The 27,375-nt window shown below is 52.3% G+C and overlaps 2 protein-coding genes across 6 annotated transcripts in view; one reads left to right on the top strand and one right to left on the bottom strand.

The window, feature by feature from the left end:
* The first annotated feature begins 157 nt into the window (after nt 1–157).
* On the top strand, nt 158–9,371 carry LOC146287729 (tyrosine-protein kinase receptor UFO-like). The gene is made up of 20 exons (XM_084698694.1): nt 158–547; nt 898–1,105; nt 1,192–1,292; nt 1,389–1,574; nt 1,919–1,999; nt 2,275–2,390; nt 2,710–2,899; nt 4,396–4,535; nt 4,672–4,816; nt 5,266–5,395; nt 5,499–5,590; nt 5,925–6,020; nt 6,193–6,270; nt 6,699–6,791; nt 7,001–7,122; nt 7,914–8,023; nt 8,114–8,273; nt 8,455–8,591; nt 9,097–9,133; nt 9,207–9,371. Exons 1-20 carry the CDS (start codon nt 469–471, stop codon nt 9,369–9,371), a joined length of 2,466 nt encoding a protein of 821 aa, XP_084554820.1. The 5' UTR covers nt 158–468.
* A 16-nt stretch (nt 9,372–9,387) lies between these two features.
* The window catches only part of ryr1a (ryanodine receptor 1a (skeletal)), a 55,300-nt gene continuing 37,312 nt past the window's right edge, over nt 9,388–27,375 (bottom strand). For 3 of the 5 annotated variants that reach the window (XM_084698465.1, XM_084698461.1, XM_084698462.1), the window contains 31 exons: nt 27,078–27,212; nt 26,851–26,963; nt 26,515–26,611; nt 26,296–26,405; nt 26,157–26,208; nt 25,907–25,999; nt 23,148–23,247; nt 22,573–22,652; nt 22,293–22,369; nt 22,098–22,171; nt 19,983–20,063; nt 19,720–19,808; nt 19,397–19,525; nt 19,191–19,295; nt 16,749–16,830; nt 15,275–16,602; nt 15,091–15,170; nt 14,443–14,608; nt 14,251–14,337; nt 13,820–14,128; nt 13,341–13,471; nt 13,045–13,087; nt 12,825–12,958; nt 12,449–12,509; nt 12,189–12,335; nt 11,916–12,050; nt 11,614–11,770; nt 11,216–11,280; nt 11,016–11,116; nt 10,825–10,876; nt 9,388–10,625 (listed from right to left, as the gene is read on the bottom strand). In XM_084698465.1, coding sequence (XP_084554591.1) covers nt 10,530–10,625; nt 10,825–10,876; nt 11,016–11,116; nt 11,216–11,280; nt 11,614–11,770; nt 11,916–12,050; nt 12,189–12,335; nt 12,449–12,509; nt 12,825–12,958; nt 13,045–13,087; nt 13,341–13,471; nt 13,820–14,128; nt 14,251–14,337; nt 14,443–14,608; nt 15,091–15,170; nt 15,275–16,602; nt 16,749–16,830; nt 19,191–19,295; nt 19,397–19,525; nt 19,720–19,808; nt 19,983–20,063; nt 22,098–22,171; nt 22,293–22,369; nt 22,573–22,652; nt 23,148–23,247; nt 25,907–25,999; nt 26,157–26,208; nt 26,296–26,405; nt 26,515–26,611; nt 26,851–26,963; nt 27,078–27,212 — 4,509 coding nt within the window. In that variant the 3' untranslated portion in view covers nt 9,388–10,529. The remainder of the gene's footprint in view (nt 10,626–10,824; nt 10,877–11,015; nt 11,117–11,215; nt 11,281–11,613; nt 11,771–11,915; nt 12,051–12,188; nt 12,336–12,448; nt 12,510–12,824; nt 12,959–13,044; nt 13,088–13,340; nt 13,472–13,819; nt 14,129–14,250; nt 14,338–14,442; nt 14,609–15,090; nt 15,171–15,274; nt 16,603–16,748; nt 16,831–19,190; nt 19,296–19,396; nt 19,526–19,719; nt 19,809–19,982; nt 20,064–22,097; nt 22,172–22,292; nt 22,370–22,572; nt 22,653–23,147; nt 23,248–25,906; nt 26,000–26,156; nt 26,209–26,295; nt 26,406–26,514; nt 26,612–26,850; nt 26,964–27,077; nt 27,213–27,375) is intronic. The other 2 variants (XM_084698463.1, XM_084698464.1) reach the window with 1 other exon arrangement.

The following is a 27,375-nucleotide window of genomic DNA, read 5'->3' as shown; positions in this document are numbered from 1 at the left end:
TACTTTAGAATGGAATGAGCTGGTTTTATCCGTTGTCACAGTGGGAGAGTGTAAACTAATGTGCCCAATATTAATATGGAATCAAGTGGATTTCACATGAGACAGGAGGGGAGGGAACAAACACGAACGAGAAAATAGCGACGGAGGGAAAAGTAATAAAGTGTGGGACTAAGTCTGGGCACGAGGACGTGGAAATGACTACGACACGCCACGCGTATTCTTGGATTGAGTCAATTTCATTTAAGATAATTTGTAGCTGTATTTTTTGAATTCTAGATCACGGATTAAGGGTGTGTTAGTAAACAAGATGATAAAACCTTTTCCAGAACTTATGATCTTTTCCAATAACGAGAAAACCGGTTGAAAATTATGAATAAATCGCATCTGCACAATGTTCAAGAAGCGGTCATAAATTGATTTATTTTGAGAATGTGTTTTTAAACAGCGTTGACTGCTGGAAGGGAAAGGATGAGCTGCCTTTGCAGATGGAGAGTGCCGCTAATGATCACTTTTCTCATCGATATCTGTGAAGTTATTCCTGTTCCAGGTGAGTGAACCAATTGCTGTAGCCTCAGCATTTGGAAACTGTGTTATTGTTCTATATTGTTGTTTGAAACTATCAGGTTTGTGTGTTAATATAACATGCACAGTACGTGTATAACTATAGCTCTACTTTGAGGCAGCTATCGTTATAGGCCCATAGTTTTATGTCCGTTGTCTGCTGTAGTAGGGAGTGGAGCTATCGGTCATGGCTTGCAATGTAGCCTACACGTAGCCTACACTGCCCAACTAATTAAGTATACAGGTTAAATAGTTGTTGTTTTCAATGAAACCTGAGTGTACGTCCACATTAACGGTTCCTAGTAGATTTAATGTCCTCTGACTTCTCCGTGTCAGTGCTCCGGTTCGTGAGTAACCCTGGGAACCTGACCTCGTCCCTGGGGAAGCCCGTGCAGGCGAGATGTTCCCTCCGCGGGGACGGAGGGCTCGTGGAGCCCCCAGACGTTGTGTGGCTCAGGAATGGAGAGACGGTGGAATACGCCGACACAAACCAAGTCCAGATCCCTGTAGGGGACGGGAGCTGGCTTACGATCAGCGACCTCAGGTCATTTTTTATATCTTTACTTAGTTTGCATGCGCCAAGGGTGAAGACGTCCTCGAGTCTAATGCCATATCTCCGCCTGCCTCTAGAATTGACAATGTGGCGCTATCAGACATCGGAAGATACCGTTGCATGGCAACGGTGGGTCTACATGACATCCTGTCTCAGGAAGGTCGTATCCAGCTGGAGGGTAAGATCTCCACCGGTCTGACGTTCTTTACAGGTCCCCACCTGCTACCTCCACCTGTTCTTGGCAGAGTCTGAGCCTGTCTCCAATCTCCAACAGGGATTCCTCATTTCTCTGTGGAGCCTGGCGATGTTAGCGTGGAGGCTAACATCGCTAACATCAGCCTGCAGTGTTCTGCTCACGGCCCCCCAGAACCTGTCAGGATCATCTGGCTGCAGAACGGAGAACCTCTCAACACCCTGCAAGACCCGCTCTCCCTGTCGCCTTCCTCTCTGAACGTCATGGGTAGATACACAGCAGATTCTCGTATTTCTCTGCCTTCTCACAGTGTCCGGTGTAAGGATTCAGACAAACATCAGACTAAACTGTACAGAGATTCGGGAAAATCCCCCATGACATTTAGCAGACGCTCTTATTCATAGCGACTTACAGTAGGTACAGGGACATTCCCCCGAGGCAAGTAGGGTATTTTGACGCGGCCGGGAATCAAACTAGCGACCTTCAGATTAATAGCCCGATTCCCTAACCGCTTAGCCACCTGACTCCCAATGCAGTAGATCACATGGCCAGTCCCCTCTCTACAGAAACTCTACCCATGTTTTTAAATCCTTGTGTCGGTCTCTACGCAGGCCTCAACCAGACCAGCAGATTCTCCTGTGAGGCCCACAACAGCAGAGGGGTCGCAACCTCCGCAACAGGCTCAGTCACTGGTCTGTTTACTGTGCTAATTCGCACTGTAACTATGTTCTCTGTGCTAACTCGCCCTGTAACTATGTTCACTGTGCTAACTCACCCTGTAACTATGTTCACTGTGCTAACTCACACTGTAACTATGTTTACCTTACTAACTTCAACAACGTTCAGAATCGCGTTTTTCTCTGACTGTACAGTGTCCACAGGAGTTTGACCCAGTGATCCCCTCCTAGTGCTCAGACCAGTGTGTGTGTGTGTGTGTGTGTGTGTGTGTGTGTGTGTGTGTTCGCAGTGATCCCCTCCCAGGCTCAGAGGCTGCGGGCGGCCGAGGCCACCCAGTCGTCCCTGCTGCTGTCCTGGGAGCCAGGCTTCGGGGGCGTGTACCCCGTGACCGTGTGCTCCATCCAGGTAGGAGCTTGTCTCACCTGACCCCCCCCTCCCCCCTGCTGCTGCCAGCGCTCCTCAGCACAGCTGGAGGTCTCTAGAGGGCTGTTCCTTAACCCTGGTCGTCAGTGACACCCCTGCCCTGCATGTGCTAGATGTTTCCCTGCTCCAACACACCTGGTTCAAACAAATGGGTCATTACCAGGCCTCTGCTGAGCTTGATAACGAGCCATTCATGTGGATTAGGTGTGTTGGAGCAGTGGAACATCTAGAACATGCAGGGCAGGGGGGGGGGTCCCTGCTGGGAGAGGCTGATCTAGACCGTCCTCTCCCTGCCTTCCAGGCCGCCCAGTCTGTCTCAGCCGCTCAGGGAAGACAGCTGCTCCACAACCGGAACGTGAACTTGCCTCCCGCCCTGCACCTCATCCCCCGGCTGCAGCCCTACAGCTCGTACGACGTGAGGGTATCCTGCCGAAGCAGCCAGGGGGCGTCCGCATGGACCCCCTGGGTGACCCTGCTCACCTCAGAGGGAGGTGAGTCCATCGGAGGGGGGGGGGTTCTCCTCCTGTTGTTTACATCATCATCAAAAAAAAAGATATTCATCAATGTTAGTTTATCCACTGATACAGGTTCATAATATTGAAGATATTACAGTTGTGTTGATGATAAAGTGGAGGGGGTGACTTACCAACAATCTTCCACAAAAATCGATAAAACATAAAGCTCTAGACCAACGAGAAATACTCTATTCTGAAATGTGGCCTTGACATGTGCCTGTGAAAGCTGTTTCTCCTGCTAATGTACGTAAAAAAAACAAACTGATGTCTTTAGCATTCCTTAATGTTGAGCTGAGAAGCAGCTGTAGGGATGGGTCCATAAATGAAACCCCAGATTTTAATTGTCTTCTCTTTGAACTGGCCGTGGGCCGTGGGGTTTTAAGCTGCTCAGAGAGCAAGCTAGTTTAGGCAGAGGAGGAGGAGGAGAAGGAACTTGGACTGGAGGAAAACAGACTAAACAGTCTCTATTCATGGCGTGGTGGAGGTGCTGCGGTGCAGCCCATAATGCTGCTGTGTGTTTGAGGAGAGGAGAGGAGCAGTTTTTCCGTGCCAGCTCATGGTTTCCACAGGCAGTCTGCGATGTGGCCGGCTTCCTGGAAAAGGAAAGTAAATAGAAATAGACGCCTGGATAGGAGAGGGGAAGGCTTCAAGACCACAGGGGTGCAGTTTCCGTCAGCACATCTGACCTTAGAACGTCTCCTGAAGGAGATGAGAGGAGTTATCTGGGGTCAAGAAGATGCGGGGAGGATAGTGATATGAGATAAGAATGGAAGGATAGAGTACATCCACTTGGTGAGCTTGTCAGTATCTCTCCTAATGTGGATCTTGTTATAGTGTTGTCCTAACCCCCTCAAAGACTACATGTTGTAGTTAGAGCGAGAGAGAGGCCCGATCGCCAGGGTCTGGGGAGGGTGGGGGAGGAGGGCAGGGTGAGGCCTGTCTTAGACAGGGTCCGGGGGGTGGGAGGGGGTAGGGGGTAGGGGCAGGGTAGGGCCTGTGTTAGACAGGGTCTGGGGGGTGGGAGGAGAGGTGAGGGGGTAGGGGCAGGGTGGGGCCTGTGTTTTAATTGGCTGAAGTAGCGCCACATATGGAAACCATCAAGCTCAGAACGCACCCATGACATCATCAGGGTCCTTTACCGGACTCTGACTCAGCCTGCGACAAAGATGCCTTTCTCTCCTCACACACCTCTCTCCTGAGAGCCAGCAGGCTGGATGTGGTTCCCCTCCCTCCCTCCCTCCCTCCCTCCCTCCCTCCCTCCCTCCCTCCCTCCCTCCCTCCCTCCCTCCCTCCCTCCCTCCCTCCCTCCCTCCCTCCCTCCCTCCCTCCCTCCCTCCCTCCCTCCCTCCCTCCCTCCCTCCCTCCCTCCCTCCCTCCCTCCCTCCCTCCCTCCCTCCCTCCCTCCTCTGCTGTCAGCAGGACGGTGTGCAGGCCGCTCTGTCCACCCAGCCCTGCCTGCTCTGTTTTCACAGTACCAGAGGAGGCACCAGCCAGCCTGCAGGCTGTGTTTAACGGAACCCAAGTCCACCTGAACTGGACGGAGCCGCCCGGCCGGCTGAACGGGCTGCTGGAGGGGTACAGAGTCGAGTACAAAACCAGCAACATGTCCCAGGTAGAGACAACAACAACATCTCTATGTCTCTGTGTCTCTCTCTGTGTCTCTCTCTCATTCTCCCACTCCCCCTCTCTCTCCCCTCACATACATACACAAAGACTGATGCCCTTGGTCTGATGTGTGTGTGATTCAGGCCGCGGTGGAGCCTGTCCAGCGGTCAGAGCTGGTCCTCCCCATCTCAGGGCTCCTGGAGACGGTGATCCTACGAGTGTGTGCCTGCACCCGGGCTGGCTGCGGCCCCTGGAGCCCCACCCACAGCCTCCAGCACAGCCAGCCTGGTGAGGCAAGGCAGGGAAGCCCGGCCGGGGGGGGGGGGGGGTGGAGGAGGAGGGAGGAGGGATGGAGGGGTGAGTATGTAAATGAGCAGTCCTCTGTACAGATGGGGTACAGGTAGAGGAGGTTTCTCCTACGGTGGCGGGGTAGTGGAGGTCCTGGAGGAGGCTGATGAGGTGGCGGGGTAGTGGAGGTCCCGGAGGAGGCTGATGAGGTGGAGGGTAGTGGAGGTCCTGGAGGAGGCTGATGAGGTGGCAGGGTAGTGGAGGTCCCGGAGGAGGCTGATGAGGTGGAGGGTAGTGGAGGTCCTGGAGGAGGCTGATGAGGTGGCAGGGTAGTGGAGGTCCTGGAGGAGGCTGATGAGGTGGAGGGTAGTGGAGGTCCTGAAGGAGGCTGATGAGGTGGAGGGTAGTGGAGGTCCTGGAGGAGGCTGATGAGCTTCTTCCTTCCCCAGGTGTGTCTCCTCACCAGGTGTTCTCCTGGCACTGGTGGTATGTGGTCATGCTTGTGGCTGTCACGCTGGCTCTGATTGGCTTCCTTGCTGTGTACGTCGTGATGTCACAACACAGACAGACGTGTTTGGGGTACGTACCTCACATGCAGGGTGAGTGGGTGTCTGGCTTCTGAACATCACTTCTTATATGTATGTATATTTAGAGATACTGACTGTGTGTGTGTGTGTAACAGGAAGGAGTTTTACCCTCTGAGGAATAACGGGGACTTTGTGGTCCGATACAGCGCTCGACGCTCCTACAATCGTCAGACAAACGAAGCCACATGTAAGTAGTTAAACAGCCTGACGTGTCTGATAACACCATGACAGGGTGCTCTCTCTCTCTCTCTGTCTCTCTGTCTCTCTCTCTCTCTCTCTCTCTCTCTCTCTCTCTCATTCAACACTGTTATCAGGCCTTGAGAGAAGACCAAATGGAGCGTGTTCGAAGGAGAGGTTTAGAACTCATGGGGGAATTGCCTGTCTTGTTTTTCCATCGTGACTAAGTCATGACTTCACAAGATCAACATCCCTCGTAAGGGATGATTAACTCCATGTAGCAGCACAAGAGCATGGGGGAGGAAGGGGGTTTGAGTGCGTGTGTGAACCATGTCCTTCCTCAGTGAACAGTCTGGTCATCAGTGATGAGTTGAAGCACAAGCTGCAAGATGTGATGGTGGACAGACACAAACTGACCCTGGGGAAGACGCTGGGAGAGGGTGAGTTCACATCCAAACCAGGAACATCCTATGCTTTTTTTATAGTACCGCTAGCCATTTATTGCTGATATACAGTACCGCTAGCCATTTACCGCTGTTATACAGTGACACCAAACATTTACTGTGTCCTCAAACCAGGGGTGTGTTCTGACTGTGTGACTTGTTTCTCCAGGGGAGTTTGGCTCGGTGGTGGAAGGCCTGCTGGTGCACGGAGAGGCAGTTATCAGAGTGGCCGTGAAAACCATGAAGAGTGAGTACTCTGATCGCTGCCAGGGGCTCCAAGGTTACTTACTGTACATGATCTCACCCCAGCCATCTCTCTCTCTCTCTCTTTCTCTCCTGCCTCCTGTCCCTCTCCTCTCTCTTCCTTGCTCCTTCTCTCCCTCTCCTCTCTCTCCCCCCTCCCTCCCTCTCTCCCCCTTCCTCCCTCTCTCCCTCTCTCCCTCTCCTCCTCTCTTTCCTCTCCCTCTCTCCCTCCCTCTCCTCTCCCCCCCTCTCTCCCTCTCTCCTCTCCCTCCCTCTCTCTCTTCCTTGCTCTCCCCCCCCTTCCCTCTGTCTCTCTCTCTCTCTCTCTCTCTCTCTCTCTCTCTCTCTCTCTCTCTCCTCCTCTCTCCCTCCCTCCCCCTCCCTCTCTCTCTCTTCCTTGCTCCTTCTATCCTCTCTCTCTCCCCCTCCCAGTCTCCATCTGCTCCCGTCCAGAGATGGAGGACTTCCTCAGGGAGGCTGCGTGTATGAAGGAGTTTGACCACCCCAACGTGATGAGACTCGTCGGTGAGACGGCAGGCTTTTAAAGATCAATACAAATCATTCTATCATTCAATATCACTAAACATCATTATTTCAGTAAATATCACATTTATTTATGTCCCTGCTGAGACCCAGCTGACCTCCAGCTCCTGTCCCTGTGTGTGTGTGTGTGTGTGTGTGTGTGTGTGTGTGTGTGTGTGTGTGTGTGTGTGTGTGTGTGTGTGTGTGTGTAGGAGTGTGTCTGCAGACCGTTGATAGGGGCCACTACCCGACCCCGGTGGTCATCCTGCCCTTCATGAAGCACGGAGACCTGCACAGCTTCCTGCTCTACTCACGCCTGGGGGACAGTCCTCTGGTCAGTGTCAGTGTCTCTCTCTCTCCTCTACAGTCCTCTGGTCAGTGTCAGTGTCTCTCTCTCTCTCTCTCTCCTACAGTCCTCTGGTCAGTGTCAGTGTCTCTCTCTCTCCTCTACAGTCCTCTGGTCAATGTCAGTGTCTCTCTCTCTCCTCTACAGTCCTCTGGTCAATGTCAGTGTCTCTCTCTCTCCTACAGTCCTCTGGTCAGTGTCTCTCTCTCTCTCTCTCTCCTACAGTCCTCTGGTCAGTGTCAGTGTCTCTCTCTCTCCTCTACAGTCCTCTGGTCAATGTCAGTGTCTCTCTCTCTCCTCTACAGTCCTCTGGTCAATGTCAGTGTCTCTCTCTCTCCTACAGTCCTCTGGTCAGTGTCTCTCTCTCTCTCTCTCTCCTACAGTCCTCTGGTCAGTGTCAGTGTCTCTCTCTCTCCTCTACAGTCCTCTGGTCAATGTCAGTGTCTCTCTCTCTCCTCTACAGTCCTCTGGTCAGTGTCAGTGTCTCTCTCTCTCTCTCTCTCCTCTACAGTCCTCTGGTCAGTCAATCTCTCTCTCTCCTCTACAGTCCTCTGGTCAGTGTCAGTGTCTCTCTCTCTCTCTCTCTCCTCTACAGTCCTCTGGTCAGTCAGTCAGTCTCTCCCTCTCTCTTCTCTAAAGCCCTCTGCCACACCACAAAGCCCTTTCACCTCCTCTAGATCCTCAACACTGACCTGTGGTTTTTATGGGCGCTGATGTTGATTAGCTCCACCTCTCTGAGGAGCTAGGGCCGCCCAGTAACCGTATCCTTCCGCCTGCAGCCGCTGTCCTGCCAGATGCTGGTAAAGTTCATGACAGACATCGCGCGGGGGATGGAGTACCTGAGCAACAAGAGATTCATCCACAGAGATCTGGCCGCTCGAAACTGCATGTGAGGCCTCGGTTTGATCTCAGTTATCATCTCAGCACAGACAGCAGCTCAGACCCCAGTTTGCAGTGTGTGTGTGTGTCCTGTTTCCAGGTTGAATGAGAACATGACAGTGTGTGTGGCCGACTTTGGCCTCTCTAAGAAGATCTATAATGGAGACTACTACAGACAGGGGAACATCTCCAAGATGCCCGTCAAATGGATCGCCATCGAGAGTCTGGCCGACAGAGTCTACACGACCAAGAGTGATGTGGTGAGACTGTTGCCCTGTGTGTAAGACTGTGTGTGAGAGGAGGGTTCGATGTGAATCTTGTACAGCTGAATGTTCCCGTGCCTCCAAAGAGTCGGTCTGCTGTTCTAGTTGACTGTGTCACTTCCTGCTCCGTCACTTCCTGCTCCGTCACTTCCTGCTCTGTCACTTCCTGCTCCGTCAGTGGTCGTTTGGAGTGACCATGTGGGAGATCGCCACGCGCGGTCAGACCCCCTACCCTGGGGTGGAGAACAGCGAGATCTACGACTACCTGAGGCAGGGGAACCGCCTCAAACAACCCCTGGGTTGCCCTGACGACATGTGAGTATTTACAGGAAGTGAGGTAGAAAACTGCCTGGATAGCATAGGAAGTGAACTGCAACTTCTACAGTACGTACACTCCCAGCATCAGGGACTCCGTATACCAGTAGAGTGCCGGACAGACCTGCTCTGTCTGCTCTGGACTGTCCTAGAGCTGGTCTGAACTGTTCTAGATCTGGTCTGGACTGTTCTAGATCTGGTCTGGACTGTTCTAGAGCTTGTGTGTTCTAGATCTGGACTGGACTGTTTTAGATCTGGTTTTGACTGTTCTAAATCTGGACTGTTCTAGAGCTGGTCTGGACTGTTCTAGATCTGGACTGTTCTAGATCTGGACTGTTCTAGATCTGGTCTGGACTGTTCTAAATCTGGTCTGGACTGTTGTAGATCTGGACTGTTCTAGATCTGGTCTGGACTGTTCAAGATCTGGACTGTTCTAGATCTGGTCTGGACTGTTCTAGATCTGGACTGTTCTAGAGCTCGTCTGAACCGTCTGTTCTGTCCACAGCTACTGCCTGATGTTCTCCTGTTGGCGGCTGACTGGCGTCTTGGAGGAGGGGCTGCCAGGCTGCCGGAGAGCCCCAGGCAGGGCGCTACGTTCTGGGCCCGCTACGCCAGGTCCAGCCCCCCTCCCTGGATGAGTCCCAGGACAGCCTGAGCTGGATGTGGTCCTCGTCCAACACCACCCTGCAGCTGCAGGCCTCGCCCTCCTGCACGCCCCCATCTTCCCTCACCCTGGCTGGGCAGGAGGGCGAGGAGGGCAGGGCAGCCTCCAGGAAATGACATCAACACGCCGTCGGACTGGGAAGATGCTTTCGTACTTTTATTCTATTATTGACACTTTACATCTGGACAATTTCAAGATTGAAGATGAAACTTTGAGGTATTTTTTGTACACATCCAGTGCTGTCAGTTTTCACTGTGACTTGCTTCAACCAGTCTCATGCTCGAAAATACAAAGATCAAAACAAATATCCTAATTCATTAACGGCAAACTTCTGAATCAAAAAACATAATCAACAGTACCTATAATATCTATCAGGGTTGGTTATGTTATTACTGTAATCTGGAATTACTGTAATCCACTCCAACATATTGCAACAATAAATTAGAAATATATTTAACAAAAATTCAACCAGTCAGATCCGTGATGCTCATGAGGTACCATGAGAAGAAAGAGCCAGTCCCAGAATCAGACTGACATGATGTCACTTCCTTCTGTTGACATGATGTCACTTCCTTCTTTCGTCACGATGTCACTTCCCTCTGCTGACATGAAGCTTGTTCGACAAAGGAACAGCATCGACAGAGGAACAGCATTCGGGACACAGTTTGCGTCAAACTGGCCGGGAGCAAATGTTTCCAAGTGCAGCATGGAACTCAAAATTCATGATGAAAAACAGCATGTCGTTTCAGTCCAGATTACTGACATTCCAATGTGCTTAACTCTCCAGTTGATGTGGTTGCTTGGCTACACAATCTCATGAATCTTATGTTTTGTCAACGTTGACCTCACAGTAATCCACCACCTCCATTTTACACAGTACAGAGCCTCACAGTCACACATTCATTGTAATAAAACATCAGAATCCTTGAAACTAGAGTGGACCCTCCTCTCGCCTATAAACGCTGTCATTCATCAGAACAGAGACCCATGACTGACCAACACTGTAACCAAGGCCACCTTCCTGACCCCTTCCGAAACCCCTCCAGCCGACGTTCTAGAACAGGGGGTCTCCAACCCTGTTCTTGGAGAGCTACTTGCCTGTAGGTTCACTCCCAACATTAATCTACCACACAATTATAAGCCGGATGATCAGGTGGTAGTCATTCAAACGAGTGTTTGAATCAGGTCAAATAAGTGTGGTTGGAGCTAAAAACCTCCAGACAGGTCTCTCTCCAGGAGCCCGTTGGTGTAGAAGGACCCTGGCAGCTTCCTGGTTATCCCAACAGATCCTCGTACTGCTTCCTGAAACAGTCTCCGGCTGGGAAGAAGTCCCACGATCTCTCCTGGTACATCTTCCACACGTACGACTCCTGGAGAGGAGATGGGGGGGGGGGAGGGGAGGGAAGAAGGGGGGGGAGGAGGGAAGAGAGGGGTTTGAGAAACACGTAGAGGTGGAGGGGGGAGGGGAGGGAAGAAGGGGGGGAGGGGAGAGAGGGGTTTGAGAAACACGGAGAGGTGGAGGCTATGTCACAGCAGCACTACCAGCAGCCACCAGCAGGGGGTGCTCACCTGGCCGGTGTGTTCCGTCTCGTCCTTGTTGATGAGGTACATCAGGAAGAACCTGCAGGAGAGAGATGGAGTTTGATCTCTCGAGGTGAACTCACGCCAAGTGACACACACACGCACGGAGACACATACACACGGAGACACACACACGGAGACACACACACGCGTGTCCTCGCCCAGAGGGGAACACTCACATGTAGTTGGCCAGGTTGTGTTCCTCCAGGGTGTGCGTCTCAAAGCCGTGAGGCGTCGTGTCAAAGTAGTCGCTGCCGATCCCACAGATGAAGCATTTCGTCTACACAACAATCGCAGGTCAGACGGGGGGGGTCAGTGATGACAACGTAAACAACTGAGGCCAATAAAGTAAACAAGCGCAAACAGAGAGACCACATACCTCCATGTCTTCCTTGACCTGCTCTTGCTGGTCTCTCAGCTCTCCAAAGGCATCGATGATCAGACCTAAACATCAGGGAAGAAGCCTTTTCAGGACCCTTGAGGGGGTAGGTTGGTTTGGGGGCAGGGATGGTAAAACTACACTCAAGTAGAAGGAGAGATACTCATGTTTAAAAAGACTGTTAAAAGTTGAAGTAGTGAAACTGTTTTTCAAAAAGTTTTCAAATTTATTTTTTCAACCTTTCAAAATCTTTTTTCAAAACCTATTTCAGAAAACATCTGAACTTTTTTCAGAATTATAAAAAACAAAACTTCAAACTCTAAACTTCTAAAATAAAGAAAGGGTTTACAAATGAAGATGTGTTTAGTTCCTGCGGGCTGCGTTGGAGCTCCTCCTACCCTGGATGATGGCCAGGAGGATGACGATGACGAAGAAGAAGAAGGTGATGTCGAAGACGACGCGGTAAAGCTCATACTCATCCCCCGCCGGGTCCTCGATCTCGTCCCCGATGCCCCCCCCCGCTCGCACGCCCACGTACATGTGGAAGAGGTAGCACTGGAGAGAGAGAGAGAGAGAGGGCAGAGGTCAGAACACATGCTTTCTCACACACCAGAAGGAGCAGAGAGGGTAAAACCCAGAGAAGACGACAGAGCCGTACCCATCCAGTGGGTACCAGGGCGGACAGCGCTGACTAACTCACCGTCATCATGTCGTCACACTTCATGTCCGGCTCGTCCTCGTCCTCGCTCTTGTTGTAGAACTTGCGGAAGAAGTTGAAGGCGATCACGGTGTAGAGGTAGACCACCACGGCCAGGAGACCCACCGTCATCATCAGCTGGAAGGAGAAAACACACGAGGCATCAGAAGCAGGAAGGCCTGGCTTCCTCCGGGGACCTGGTCTGGGTCAGGCCGTGAGGAGACTGGGAGGGGGGCGTCAGACACAGTGTCGTGGAGGCTGTTTTGGGGGGCGAACCTGCTTCCCGTTGTGGGTGACAGAGGAGAGGATGGTCCTGAGGGTCTGGACACTCATGGCGATGTCCACCAAGTGGCAGGCGTAGAAGAAGTTGTTGTAATGTCCGAGGAGAGACATGATGGTGTACCAGCAGAGATACAGGAACGTCTGCAAGCAGGATAGTGTTTTTAGAGTTTGCGACTGAGCCTGACATACTTGTTTACGATAACTCGTTGGAATGACGTGAGAAAAATACTTGTTTTTGTCGTTTCTCATCTTACGTTATCTGTAAACACAACGCCGAATTTCCATATCTGGTACTTGAGGTCAACGGTGGTAAGCCTGAAATAGGCAAAAAGGATTTATATGTTAACGAAATACAATCCTGTATATAATGAGAAGAATATTTTAATCATTATCTGTTGTTCAGTAGGATGTTAGAGGGATGTCCTGGTTCCCAGTGGAGGAATCAGAATTCGGTTTATTTGCCATGTATGTTACACAAACACGGAATTTACTGTGGCAGGAAGGTTCAAACAATAAACTAGACGGATCCTAAATTAAGTAAAAGGTACAATAGTTTAACTAATTCTAAGAATCAAACAATTTAAAAATAAAACAATTAAAAAAATAAAATATATAGAAGCGTAGTGGTACCAGGAGAACATGGAGCTGTCTGGCTCCTCCTGTTTCTTCTCATGCTGCTCGCTGACGTCCAGAGATGCAAGGTCCACTCCCAGCAGCTCTGCTATCCTCTCACGCCCGTAAATATCTCCGTACTTATCCAGGACCTGGGCACACACACACCAACCCTCTCACCACCGCACACAAACACCTGGCAGACCAGCCGACCGAGCACGCACCAAAACCAGCTCACCTTTCGCTTCACAAACTTGTCCCAGTAGTTGTTTGGGAAGGACCTGTGGAGGAGGGGGAGGGAGAGGGACGGTAAGGTGGCAGTTGGTCGGGGGGGAACACGGATGGGGTGGACAGGAGGCGTGTCTGATGTGATGGCGTGGGAGGGGCTTACAGGGTGGACAGGAGGCGTGTCTGATGTGATGGCGTGGGAGGGGCTTACAGGGTGGACAGGAGGCGTGTCTGATGTGATGGTATGGGAGGGGCTTAAGGGGGGACAGGAGGCGTGTCTGATGTGATGGCGTGGGAGGGGCTTACGGTGTGTTGAGGACCAGACGGTCCCACTGGCCCTTGATGTCATCGTCCTCGGGCTGCTCGGTGATGTACAGACCATCAAACTCCAGCTTCCTGGCCAGCTCCTTCTCCCTCTTGAAAATGACCAATGGGATCTGGGGGGGACAGACGACAGACGTCGTGAAGACCCCTCGCGGCTGGAAGATCTCTCGTCATCTCTCTGAAAGCTTGTTTTCTTTCTATCCTCACCACTTCCGGACCCAAAGGGTGGGCAAAAAAAAACTTGCCAACTCAATTTCCCCCAAGATAAAATACATAATCCTTTACATTATAGTACATTTCATTCAATAAAATCATTAACATCGGGTCAAAGCATCTCTCCATGCCCCCATGCCCTCCTACATCTACCTACTGCCACCCCGGGGGAACCCTGGATCCGCCCCTGCTCTTTCCACGACAGAACCAGCGCCACGCTCCACACCGGGCCGGCGTGCTGAACCCACCTTGAGACAGTTGTATCCTATGATGCAGATGAAAGCGATGGTGGTGTGCAGCACAGCCAGGAAGGACAGTGTGGGTTGCATGTAGCCTGTGCTCTCTTCCAAGAAGAAATAGACAGGACTGTCTTCATCATCCTCATCCTCTCCTCCTTCCTCCATCCCGGACCCATCTGCCTCTTCGCCAGAGCCTTCGAACACTCCGGAGCCCTCGAACACTCCGGAGCCTTCGAACACTCCGGAGCCTTCGAACACTCCGGAGCCTTCGAACACTCCGGAGCCTTCCTCCTCGTCCCCCAGAGGGCTGTCAGACACCTGCAGACAAACCACGGACAACATCAACACAAGACGGACACCAGCTAGTAAAAGCAACAAAGTCGGCTTGTTTTAAACTGAGAACTAGAAGTAGAAAGCAGTGAAATTGAGACGTCTCTGACCTTGTAGAACAGCAGGATGAAGTTGAGGGCGAAGGCAATGAATAAAGCCAGGAAACGCAGGTTGTAGAAGTTTCTGGAGAGGTAATTCTGAAAGGGAGACAGAAAGACTGTGACTCTCTTAAGAGACAATCCTGTAGCACATACGTGCAACCATGACGACCGTTTACAGGAAGGATCGGCCTTCTGTCTCACCATGAATTTGTTCCTTTGGATGTCCAACTCGTTCCAGAGCTCGAATCCTCCTTCTTTGGTTCCTTTCTTCTCTGCTTTGGTTTTGGCCTTCGTTTTCTTTGGTTCCTCGGGCATCTCTTCTTCTTTGCTCTCGGCTTCTTTCTCCGCCTTCTCTCCGTTTTCAACACTGGAAATGAAAACACAGAGTTAGCAATGGTGTTTGCGTGCTCCAGCGTGATCTCTTCAACAGGCTTAGCTCCAGCAGCTGTGGGTGTCCAGGTGTGCGGGGAGGAGGAAGGGAAGGTGGGGAGAGAGGAGAGAGAGACAGGGGGGAGAGAGACAGGGGGGGAGAGACAGGGGGGGGAGAGACAGGGTGGAGAGAGACACGGGGGGAGAGACAGGGGGGAGAGACGGGGGGGGGGAGACAGGGTGGAGAGAGACAGGAGGGGGGAGAGACAGGGGGGGAGAGAGACAGGGGGAGAGAGACAGGGGGGGGAGAGAGACAGGGGGGAGAGAGACAGGGGGAGAGAGAGACAGGGGGGAGAGAGACAGGGGGGAGAGAGACAGGGGGGGAGAGACAGGGGGGGGAGAGAGACAGGGGGGAGAGAGACAGGGGGGAGAGAGACAGGGGGAGAGAGACAGGGGGGAGGAGACAGGGGGGAGACCCACTCTGCCTTCTCTGGTTCTGGGGGGGGCTCCTCCACGGCGGGGGGAGGGTCTGCTGTCTGGCCAGGCTCCACCTCCGGCTGCTGCAAGCAGACGACACATGAAGCAGTGTTGTTACGACACCCCGATCCAGTGTGACACCCTTAATGACACCCAGGAGCCAGTGATATGCTGCGTCCTGCCCTACCTGCTTCCTCTTGGTCAGGGGCGTTCCCTCCGGAGTGGGGGGCTCCACAACAGCCTCCACCCCCATGTCTCCCAGACCACCAGGGGCATCTATCCCCGGCGTCCTCCCCTCCTTGTCCTGGTTGTCTTCCTCCTCCTCCTCGCCCCCTCCGGCGTCTCCCGGGTCAGCCACGCCCCCTGCCTCCTGCTCCTCCCCCGCCCCCGCCTCCCCGGGGAGGTCCCCGTGGACCTCGTCCTGCGTGGGGTCCGGCATGCTGGCCAGGATCTCCGTCACCGTCATGTTCTTGGCCCCCTCTACCAGGCCCCCCCCAAACAGGGTCTGCCAGAGGAGGAGGAAGAAGCCCTTGCACACGCTGAAGACGAACAGCACGATCCCCACCAGGATGGTCCAGAAGAAGGTGACCAGTCCCACCACCATCTCCTTCACCGTCATCTTACGCACCCTGCGGTACTGCCTGCGCAGGTTCCGGAAGGTGAAGATGCTCAGGAAGTTCAGCAAGCTGTTGATGAATTCGGCGAAGGCCGAGTTGGACTCTGGCTGGACCTCCTCTCCGTTCCCCTCCTCGTCCCCTCCGCCCCCGCCGGCCCCCGCCCCGGCACCCGCCCCGGCCTCGCCTCCTCCCTCTGCTCCCTCCTCGTCGTCCCCCCCCTTCTCCTCCTCCTCCTGCTCCGAGATCTGCGAAGCGATGTTCATCTCAAAGATGGTGTCCTCGCAGAAGTTGACAAACAGCTCCATCTTCTCGCTCTCTCCCCCTTCGTTGACCACGTCGAAGATGAACTGCCGCTTGGACTCTCGGACCTGCGGCATCTCCCACTGCCTGCGGTTGACCTCGCTGATCTCAAAGTAGATCCGCTCGATCTTCCTGCTCGCTCCCATGATCTCGATGCGACCCAGGAATGGCCGGAAGTAGTTTAGCACGCTCTCCGCCTGCCCCAGGAAGTTTTGCAGCCTCGTGTCGTGAGGAACGTGCTCGGACAGGTTGGTGAGCAGCACGGCGATGTTGAAGCCAATGTCCTTCGCCGGCTCCTGGAAGCGGCTGGCGAACTCCTCGTAGTTGATCATGTCGTTCTCGTCGGCCTCAGAGCAGGAGAGCAGGAACTGGATCTCCGAGGGGGAGTACTGCTTCTGGCTGTCCATGGCCTTCTGGAAGTCCTTCTTGGAGATGAGGCCTCGAGGGTCCGTGACGTAGTCGCGAAAGGCGTCCGACGCCACGATGTCCTTCAGCTTGAGGAACATGTCGAAGAACTTGAGGATCATCTCCACATTGCTGGAGGACTCCACCAGCATGTCCACCATCTGCCTGGCGATGGTGCCGTTAACCACGTTACCTGGACGAGACAGAAACCAGAGTAACATTTACATTTAGTCATTTAGCAGACGCTCTTATCCAGAGCGACTCACAGTAAGTACAGGGACATTTCCCTTCCCCTAGGACACTATTTGGCCTGACAGCTCCGCCAGGCAGACAGCTTACCCTCCAGCAGAGACAGCAGCATCACCACCATGTCCTTCTGCAGGTCTAGCAGCTCCTTCAGCAGACCTATCTGGCTCGAGTCCTGCGACGCAAAACAAAGAACGGAACACATCGGAATGACTTCGTCATGAGACGCCAACCACTCGCACGCGCTCAGTTTAGACGTTATTAACCCTGTCTGCGTTTTCAAATTGGTTTGTTACTTTACTGTATGAATACGATCGGATGTCCTACTGTAGACCAGGAGGCAGGGTATTTATCTTACCTTTACCACAGTGATCCAGGGCTTGCATTTCAGCATAATACATGCTCATATCTCATGATAGGTCAACCAGGTCAACCATTTGTTTTACGACAAAATAAATGTGGGTGACGGCAGAAAATTCAAAGGACAAAGTATAAAAGTTTGACTTGAGAGGATCAGTCATTTACATTTTTTTATGTACAATTTCAGTTTGTGACGTATTGCTGACAGGTGTTTTATTTAGAAGAACAGCTACACATATTTTAAGCGGAACACCAGATGGTTAAAAATCACATGCAAGTTTGAAGTTAAAACATGCCAACACCACAACACAACACACAAAACGAGGTTAGGCGTTAAATTAATCAAGCCAAAATGCACCATCACTCGAACCCCTCAGCTGTGTGCAGATTTAGGGATTACTCCACGAGGAGGTTAAAGGACTGTCCCTTCTCCCAGGTCGTTTCATCATCACCTGACCTTTGACCTGGCCCAGAGCAACAGCTCCTGATTGGTTGCTGCAGCCTTTGCAGTCCATACTGTTAAATACTGTGAAATGTAATGTTCTAGTCTAGGCCAGAGGACTGCAAGCTACTTGCCTGTGGGTTTTCAGTCCGACGCTAATCCAGCACACCTGAATATAATAATGAACTGGTTGATCAGGTAACTCGGTTTGAATCCGGTCAAATAAGTGTGGTTGGACCAAACACCAACAGGCAGGAAGCTCTCCAGGAACAGAATTGGAGACTCCTCGTTTTATTCACTTAAAATGTATGTTTTAAAAAGTGTTTTGTGGTGTGCCATATCGTATCATGATCATCCAACAGGATGGGTTTGAAAAAGACCAAACATGCGAGTGAAAGCGTTTTCAGATGCAGGGGAGGATCAGACTAACAGAGGGGTGGAAGAAGGAAACAAACTCAATCACGACAATAGATAAATAAAATGAATACATACTTTACCCTGCATACACCATGTGAAAGAAGTTTAAATGATCAATATCTCATTAGATTCGTCAACAGAAGTCAAACTTGATAACAGTGCTGCATTGCAGAGAGCTGTTCAATTTTACATAACACTTGCAAAGTTACGTTTGGCCAGAGTTTATCACTAAAGATGGGTCTGTTACCCTCAGCTCTTGCATTGCATCATTATTTGTCTTTATTCACAGTACGACAGCACAGAGAAAGCTCAAATATACTATTGAAACCTTTTTGTATGAGTATCACATGAATGTCAGTGTTCAGTGGCGTGTGTGTGTGTGTGTGTGTGTGTGTGTGCAGGCCACCAGGTGTGTGAATGAGTGTGACAGGTAGAGTGAAGGAACATCTACGAGTGTGCACGTGTGCGAGGCAGCAGGAGAGGACGTCGTGTAATGTGACGGGGGTTTTAAACACCACAATAAATCTTTAGTTCACCATTCCAGATTCAGTCTCTACAAACTAGTCCACGGCCAACATCTTCAGACCAGACTTTATCAAACAATGCAACAAAATAATTCAAGCTTTTGGCTTGAACGTTGTTTGTTAAATGCATAGTTGGCAGGCACGTGTAAGTTCATAGCTAATTTGCACCCCTGCATTGGTAGCACAAATCACTAAGATATGTGAAACCACAATCCTCTACCGACAAGTGCACAAAATAGTCTATACCACGAACTGCAGTTGCAATCAGATAGTGTATTTTGTGCACAGCAAGCAAAGTAGACTAACAGTATACTGTCCTGTACTGATATTGATCCGTATGAGAGTGTGTTGACTGATTGTAACTCCTCATGCACATTGAGACTACATGTATCAGTATGTGTCGTAGAAGCTGCCCTATGAATAGGTGCAGTATGTGTGGGGTGCAGGATGTGTAGGATGCAGGATGTGTAGGGTGCAGGATGTGTAGGGTGCAGTATGTGTAGGGTGCAGGATGTGTAGGGTGCAGGATGTGTAGGGTGCAGGATGTGTAGGGTGCAGGATGTGTAGGGTGCAGGATGTGTAGGGTGCAGGATGTGTAGGGTGCAGGATGTGTAGGGTGCAGGATGTGTAGGGTGCAGGATGTGTAGGGTGCAGGATGTGTAGGGTGCAGGATGTGTAGGGTGCAGGATGTGTAGGGTGCAGGATGTGTAGGGTGCAGGATGTGTAGGGTGCAGGATGTGTAGGGTGCAGGATGTGTAGGGTGCAGGATGTGTAGGGTGGAGGAGGGCCTACCTGGGCCAGCTTCATCATCATGTGGGCGAACACGTGAAGGAATCCCACCACCGCATCCCACAGCCTGCTGTGGGCCAGGGACTGCTGGTTTCCTGTGCATGGACCCTGGAAGGGAGGGGTCACACACAAACACACACACAGAAATGAGTCAAGTGCACATTTCTAGGCTGTGAAGGACAGAACTGAACGTTTGAGCTAGTTCTTACCTGGATGTACTCCGTCAGGCTGTTGAAGACCTGCTTGGCCACAATCATGGCCTTCGAGAAGTTCTTCTTGCCTGGCTCGTCAATGATCTCCTTCCCAGAGTAGTACCAGTAGAAGTCACTGATGGACTCCTGGAGAGAGAAGGAGAGAGGAGAGAGAGCGAGGGAGAGAGAGAGGGAGGGAGAGAGAGAGGGAGAGAGAGAAAGAGGAGAATAGAGAGAAAGAGAGTAAAAGAAACAGAGAAAGGGTGAGGTAATGAGGGAGAAGGGTGAGATGACTGACAGGGATATGAACAGGCTAAGTAAGAAGCTGAGAGTCTGCAGACCTGCAGCCGCAGCAGGTAGTCCACGGTGCAGATGATGATGTTGATGGTGGTGGTGCTGCCAGTCTGAGTCCGAAGGTAGTTCTGGAAGTCTGACGCACACAGAAACGTTCCCTCAGGACAGTTTGATCACAATCACACCAAGTGTACTTACTAACATACTTATATGTATTAAAGTTTTCAATTGGTATGTACATATACAAAATCCGGACATTTTATAGAAGAAAAAGGGAGAAAAAGAAAGTAAATGATGGCGTGATTGTCACCGTTGTTGTGGCCCTCGCAGAGCAGCTGCAGGAAGCGGAAGACGTCGCAGGTGAACTCATCATCGGCCATGACCTTCTCGCCTGGGGAGATGAGGCAGGGTCAGAGAGCTGGAGGACTGGGGAGGTCAGGGGTCAGAGAGCTGGAGGACTGGGGAGGTCAGGGGTTAGAGAGCTGGAGGACTGGGGAGGTCAGGGGTCAGAGAGCTGGAGGACTGGGGAGGTCAGGGGTCAGAGAGCTGGAGGACTGGGGAGGTCAGGGGTCGGGAGCTGGAGCTGGCGGACTTGGGGGGTCAGGGGTCAGGGAGCTGGAGGACTGGGGAGGTCAGGGGTCAGAGAGCTGGAGGACTGTGGGAGGTCAGGGGTCAGAGAGCTGGAGGACTGTGGGAGGTCAGGGGTCAGAGAGCTGGAGGACTGGGGAGGTCAGGGGTCAGAGAGCTGGAGGACTGTGGGAGGTCAGGGGTCAGAGAGCTGGAGGACTGTGGGAGGTCAGGGGTCAGAGAGCTGGAGGACTGGGGAGGTCAGGGGTCAGGAGAACTGGGGATGTCCTCTGACTGGACGCCCACAGTGCTGGCAGTCTGGCAGGTGCACAAAGCCCATCCACCAGCAAGCTCATGCGAAAACACCACAGCAGATAAAAGTTCTAACATTCAAATGACTTCATCTACATACAGAACCAAAAAACACACACTTTCCATCAATAGCAAATAACACAAATATTCGCACGTCCACAGACACAAATATAGAGAAAGAGGACGGACTATTGTACTGCACAGATATATAAGAAGGAGAGATGCTGACCTAAGTCTTCCCATAAACAGAGACACACACAATCACAAAGACATAGACACACACACAGTCACAAAGACACAGCCATTAGGAGGGTCTGAAAGAGGGTCATTCATCCTGGTTGAAACGACGTAGCATTTGAACGGAAGATTCAAACAGTCGCCTCATCGGTCACATGCTTAAGTAATGCTGATGTGGCGACCACCGTGTCACTGCTGTTAGCACTGTGCTAGCACTGCTGTTAGCTCTGTGCTAGCACTGCTGTTAGCACTGTGCTAGCACTGCTGTTAGCACTGTGCTAGCACTGCTGTTAGCACTGTCCTAGCACTGCTGTTAGCTCTGTGCTAGCACTGCTCTTAGCACTGTGCTAGCACTGCTGTTAGCACTGTGCTAGCACTGCTGTTAGCTCTGTGCTAGCACTGCTCTTAGCACTGTGCTAGCACTGCTGTTAGCACTGTGCTAGCACTGCTGTTAGCACTGTGCTAGCACTGCTGTTAGCTCTGTGCTAGCACTGCTGTTAGCGAGGCCTGCAGATCCGGATGTTGGAGTTACAGTAGATACCTAGACCTACACTAGAGGTTAGGCGCTCAGGAGCAGTTTGCAGCCTGTTTCACCACCAAACAACGGTGTGAAAACGGATGTAAAGATGTTTGCCTTCATCTTTACGCAGAGAAGAATGAAAACACGGTGGGGGATGTTGTGTCTAGTATCAAACTCCAGGAAAGGCTCCACACAGCCCAGGAGCATCACAGAGTTATAGGAGGTGAAGGGACAGAGACAGAAGGAGCTGGAGGAAGACGGGAGAGAGACATAGAGACAGAGGTATTCTTTACCCCGTTCTAGCTTCATGTCTGAGGATCAGGGGGGAGGAGAGGCGAGGGAGGAGGGAGGGAGGGATGAAGGCAGGCAGGGAGAGAGAGGGGATGTGAATTGCGAACAGTGGTAGACAGGAGGTGGGAGCGAGGATTAACAACATTCCACTGAATTAATGAATGTCAAGTTGATACATTCTAAAACTAACATGAACATTTAATTAAAAGAGTCGTTTGAAAACTCAAACTCAAATCAAAGTAACTACTAGAACTGACAAGTTAGAGATGAACACAGGATGAAACAGTTAGATCTAAACATAACTTTTCAATGCACAACTACAAGGTATGCATTAAATAGTTAAATGTGTAATTACGGTGATAAAATACAAAAATACACTGTGTCAAATACTTCAACCGACAGGCCTTGAGACCAGGCTGTAGACCCAGGTTGTGTGTTCTGTTGTGTGGCTGTGAGGAGGTGAACACTGCCAGGGCACACACAGCCTCAGTAACTCACTAGTGCCCTCTTCTGACACCATGCCCAGGCCCTCTGCCTTGTTCTGTCTCTCAAACGCATTCAGGTCCAGGACCCTGAGAACACAGAACGAGCCGTCGCTTACAGGTTTAGCCTGTGCTGGAGGAATGCTGGGTTTATCTGTCTCGGATTGCTTCTGCACCGAAGAAGACAGAGAGTTGGAGAGGTGACGTTTACCCGCAGGTCTGCATCAACGCCTGCACACTCAGGAAGAAACCAACATCCTTCTTGTCCTTCAAGTACTCAAGCATTTTCTAGAAAGGAAGAGAGAGAGTTTTAAAAAGACAGTTTGGACCTAAAACAAAGTTTTAAAGTGCATGTTTAACATTCAGTGCATTTACAGTTCAAGGTATATTCAGGTGCATTGCACAAGATTCCCCCCCCCATCCTCCTGATCCATCCTCCTGATCCATCCTCCTCATCCATCCTCCTCATCCATCCTCCTCATCCATCCTACCTGCTGAACTTCACAGTTGCCCCCGTTCAGGATGGAGATGCCCAGCTTGAGGGTGGAGGACACCATGCAGCCCGTCTCTCCTAGATCGCAGAGAGATAGAGAGATAGAGATAGAGACAGAGAGAGAGATAGATAGAGAGAGACATAGAGAGAGATATATAGACAGAGAGATAGAGACAGAGACAGAGATAGAGAGATAGAGATAGAGATAGAGATAGAGAGAGATAGAGACAGAGACAGAGACAGAGACAGAGATAGAGAGAGAGAGAGAGAGAGAGAGAGAGAGAGATAGAGACAGAGATAGAGAGAGAGAGAGAGAGAGAGAGAGAGAGAGAGAGAGAGAGAGAGAGAGAGAGAGAAAGAGAGAAAGAGAGAGACAGAGAGAGCAGTCCACTTAAGTGACAGTTCCCTCATGACAGGACAGTTGACCTTGTGAGGTGTACTGGGGGGATGAGCGTTGCCAGGGGGGATGAGCGTTGCCAGGGGGGATGAGCGTTGCCAGGGGGGATGAGCGTTGCCAGGGGGGATGAGCGTTGCCAAGGGGGATGAGCGTTGCCAAGGGGGATGTGAACGTACCTTTGCATGCGCTGATCATCTGCAGAACCATCTCGGCTGCTCCTCGGTTGTGCAGACGTGACTGCTGGTACAGGAGCCTCTGTCGCTCCATCTCTTTCTCCTGCAACGGACACACACGCTGTGACTGAGCCCCTCGGGGAGCAATCCCACCCCACACACATTCAGCATTCACTCAGGTCTCTGGTGTAGCTGGAAGCCCTGACCTACAGGATATACAGGTCTGATGTAGCTGGAAGCCCTGACCTACAGGATATACAGGTCTGGTGCAGCTGGAAGCCCTGACCTACAGGATATACAGGTCTGGTGTAGCTGGAAGCCCTGACCTACAGGATATACAGGTCTGGTGTAGCTGGAAGCCCTGACCTACAGGATATACAGGTCTGGTGTAGCTGGAAGCCCTGACCTACAGGATATACAGGTCTGGTGTAGCAGGAAGCCCTGTCCTACAGGATATACAGGTCTGGTGTATCTGGAAGCCCTGACCTACAGGATATACAGGTCTGATATAGCTGGTTGCTCCCTCAACTATTACAGGACATGCAGGTGTCTGATGTCGACGTCTACAGCTTAGCCCTACCTTCCAACATCATGTGTTCAAGTCTCTCTGAATGCTATGCTTTCTGACCTCAAATATTCTTGTTTCTCACTTTCCTTTTCTCAATTGTTTCTGTCTTCTATATTCTGTAAGTCCTGTCTGGGAGTAAAGACACCCTATCAAGCAGACTTCCGTCCTCCTCTCCTCGTCTCTCTCTGCCTGGCTCTCTCAGTCATTCTCTCACCCCGGTTAATTTTAGTTGTGAACTTGTTATTCTACTTCTTCACGTTTGCTGGCTGGAACAAACGTTGGACTACAGCAAACAACCTGGACTGCCCTGCCTGCTTCTGCCACAGCAGGAGCTGCAGCTCTTCTGAATCCAACACAGGGTGTGTCTCCACATGCTGAACGTTTTAACACAGCCAGGCCATGCGCCAGGCCTTTCTGGCTGGCCATATACAGGCAGAACAGTTTGTTTCCACAGCACTGCATTCAATTGGAACATTACCACAGGAGAATCGTGAAGTATCCTTACAGTATGCACTGACCCGACACGGCTTAGATGCAGTGAAAACAAAGGGTACAGTGAAATAACAAAAAACTTGTTTTCCTCCATCCTCAGCATCCCACCCCCTTACCTCACCCCCCTACCCCACCACCCACCCCCCTACCCCTCCCCCCACCCCCCACCCAAGGCCCCACCCCAGGCCCCACCCCAGGCCCCACCCCAGGCCCCACCCCCCACCCCAGGCCCCACCCCAGGCCCCACCCCAGGCCCCACCCCCCACCCCAGGCCCCACCCCCCACCCCAGGCCCCACCCCCCACCCAAGGCCCCACCCCGCCACCCCAGGCCCCACCCCTGGCCCCACCCCCCACCCATGGCCCCACCCCAGTCCCCACCCCAGTCCCCACCCCCCACCCCTGGCCCCACCCCCCACCCCAGGCCCCACCCCAGGCCCCACCCCAGGCCCCACCCCCCACCCCAGGCCCCACCCCAGGCCCCACCCCAGGCCCAACCCCCCACCCCAGGCCCCACCCCCCACCCCAGGCCCCACCCCCCACCCCAGGCCCCACCCCCCACCCAAGGCCCCACCCCGCCACCCCAGGCCCCACCCCTGGCCCCACCCCCCACCCATGGCCCCACCCCAGTCCCCACCCCAGTCCCCACCCCCCACCCCTGGCCCCACCCCCCACCCCAGGCCCCACCCCTGTGTGCCTGACCATGGTCTACCCACTATGTGAGAAGGGAGAGTGCTCGGCAGGATGTCGGGGTGACGGGGCCAACAAGGCCCAGGTCAAAGGTCGTGGGAAGTCTGTCAAACTGTAACTGAAAAAACTGTTCCAGTATGTTTCCGACTGTTCTGTATGTGTCAGGAGAGAAACTGGCTTTCACTGTAGTCTGTCAATACGCTACCGTAGGTGAGTGCAGACAGGAACACTGGTTAGCAACATTCAGCTAGTAGAAATGAAGGTGTTATGCGTAGTGAGGGGGGTGTGCAGAGAGAGAGAGAGAGAGAGAGTGAGGGAGAGACAACATAGATAACAGACAAACAGAGAGAGGGGGGGGTCACAGGTCAGTCCGAAGCACATGGGTTACGGTGTGAGACACAGAGAAGATCAGTTTGGTTAGAGACTCACACAAGGAAATCTACAGGAGCTAGCAAGCCTGACACAGGAAGGAGGATGACGACCTCCTTCATTCTCTATGTCTACTGTCCTGTCTTTAAGAGAAGTGTTTGGAGCAAAAAAAAATGTTTTAATCATTGATGTTGGACGTCATTATGAAGAGAACATCCTCACAATTTTGAGTGTCCGCACAATGAGTGTGAAAAGCCAATATTCTGATTGCGTTATATGACAAAAACATCCCTAAAATCACCCTCACAGATTCCTATTCTACCACGTCAATCACGTCCATTTCAATGACCAGTAGAAAATGCATGCTCAGCGAGGATCTCGCTGCTAGGCGATGACCCGTCATGTGCGGTTTGAGAGCTCAGCTGACCCTGACTGTGTCGACTAACCAGAGGAGTGAAGCTCAACACAGGAAGTGGAGGGGACAGGAAACAGACAGAGGGACGTAGGGAGTAGAGATGTTGTCGAGGGGGGGGGGGGGGCGGCGGCGGGGGGGGGGGGGGGGGTGATGTCGTGGTGATGTCACTCGATGCGAGGTGAGCTACCGCTCCAGTGTGTCCCGATGCCCAGTCCCTGGCTACCCTTTACCAGCTCTGACTGTCGCACCTCAAAGGACATCTCATCTTCGGCTCCTCCCTCCTCATCCTCACCCCCTTCGTCCTCCTCACAGTTATGACAACTCTGCTCACGCACGCATGAAGGAGATAAGCACGGCAATGGCATTAGGAGCTCGCAGTTCAACTACAACTCGCAGTGTTGAAATATGACCGTATTTACATATCGTTAATGCTTTTGAACCAATTTGTCAAACTGTGTCATAAAAACACTGACGACTCACCTTTGCCATAATATCAGCATAAGCCATATAGAGATGATCTGTATCAAGTTTACTGTAACACAGAGAAGACAAGACGGCGTTGAAGAAGGCGTGCGTAGCGCTGGTACCCGGAGCAGCGCCTGCAGGTGTGACCTCTCACCTCTTCTCAGTGAGGGCCGTCCTGCTGAAGTGCAGGATGAGCTGGTGCAAAGGGTCTGGCTTGGTCTCTGTCTCCTCCTCTTCCTCACCTTCCTCCTGCTCCATGGCTTTCTGGCAGACACAGGGGAGAGAGGGTGTGTGTGTGAGGGTGTATGTGAGTGTGTGTGGTCCGGGAGGAGGACCAAACATCTTGTGGACGTGCCGGCTGTCGTCCACTCACTGACAGGTCGTTGATCATTCTGTCCTCGAAGGAGTAGCCCTCCGTGTGGATCCAGTTACGCTTGTACCCTTCCAGGAACATGTTGGAGGCACGGTGCCTGGGGGGCGGGACAGGACAGGGACAAAGACAGGGACAGAGACAGGCAAGAGCATGAGGGTGTTGGCAGGGAGAGAGAGGGAGAGAGAGAGAGAGAGAGAGAGAGGGGGGGGGGGGAGGGAGAGGGAGAGGGAGAGGGAGAGAGGGAGGGAGAGAGAGAGGGAGAGAGCAAGAGAGAGAGAGAGAGAAAGAGTAAAGAGAGCAGTGACTCTGTGAGTGCAGGTGTGGTTGTGTTGTGACCTGGGCAGGTTGTAGAGGGGGGTCATCCTGAAGCAGGCCACCACAGCTCTGCGTCTCTGCTTGGACAGCAGCTTGTGCCACACCATCTTCTTGGACTTGAAGGGGTGTTCCGTCTGCGGGAGACAAGACAGGAAAGGAGCTAGACAGTTCCAGAGTGGACGAGGCCACTGGGATGGTCCCCATGCGGGTCAGAAGGACCCCCTGGCAGGCTGGAAGCTTGTCCTCACCACTTCGATGTGATACAGAACAGCCGACACCTCCTGGACTCTCTTCACCACCTTCTCTGGAGCGTCTGCGTCCTCCGCCTTCCCTGCCATCACCTTGTACAGATCCATCTGCCAGCGCATGGACGGGTTCTCCACCTGCACGCACACACACAGACAGACAGGCAGACAGGTACGCAGACCGCCAGGCAGGTAGACAGACAGACAGGTAGGCAGACAGGTAGACAGACAAGTAGACAGACAGGTTGACAGACCGCCAGTCAGGTAGACAGACAGGTAGGCAGACAGGTAGGCAGACAGG

Source organism: Hypomesus nipponensis, chromosome 5, assembly GCF_054491055.1.
Source record: "Hypomesus nipponensis isolate SF chromosome 5, ASM5449105v1, whole genome shotgun sequence".
Lineage (NCBI taxonomy): Eukaryota > Metazoa > Chordata > Actinopteri > Osmeriformes > Osmeridae > Hypomesus > Hypomesus nipponensis.
The sequence above is the reverse complement of the archived record's forward strand: the minus strand, read 5'-3'. Positions and strand labels throughout refer to the sequence as shown.

What these genes read in the sequence shown, in the direction of transcription:
- LOC146287729 (XM_084698694.1), top strand. Translation starts at nt 469, where the DNA reads ATGAGCTGCCTTTGCAGATGGAGAGTGCCGCTAATGATCACTTTTCTC. An exon ending in CGCAACAGGCTCAGTCACTG is followed by an intron (nt 2,000 to 2,274) that starts GTCTGTTTACTG and finishes GTGTGTTCGCAG; the next exon opens with TGATCCCCTCCCAGGCTCAG. An exon ending in TCAGACAAACGAAGCCACAT is followed by an intron (nt 5,591 to 5,924) that starts GTAAGTAGTTAA and finishes GTCCTTCCTCAG; the next exon opens with TGAACAGTCTGGTCATCAGT.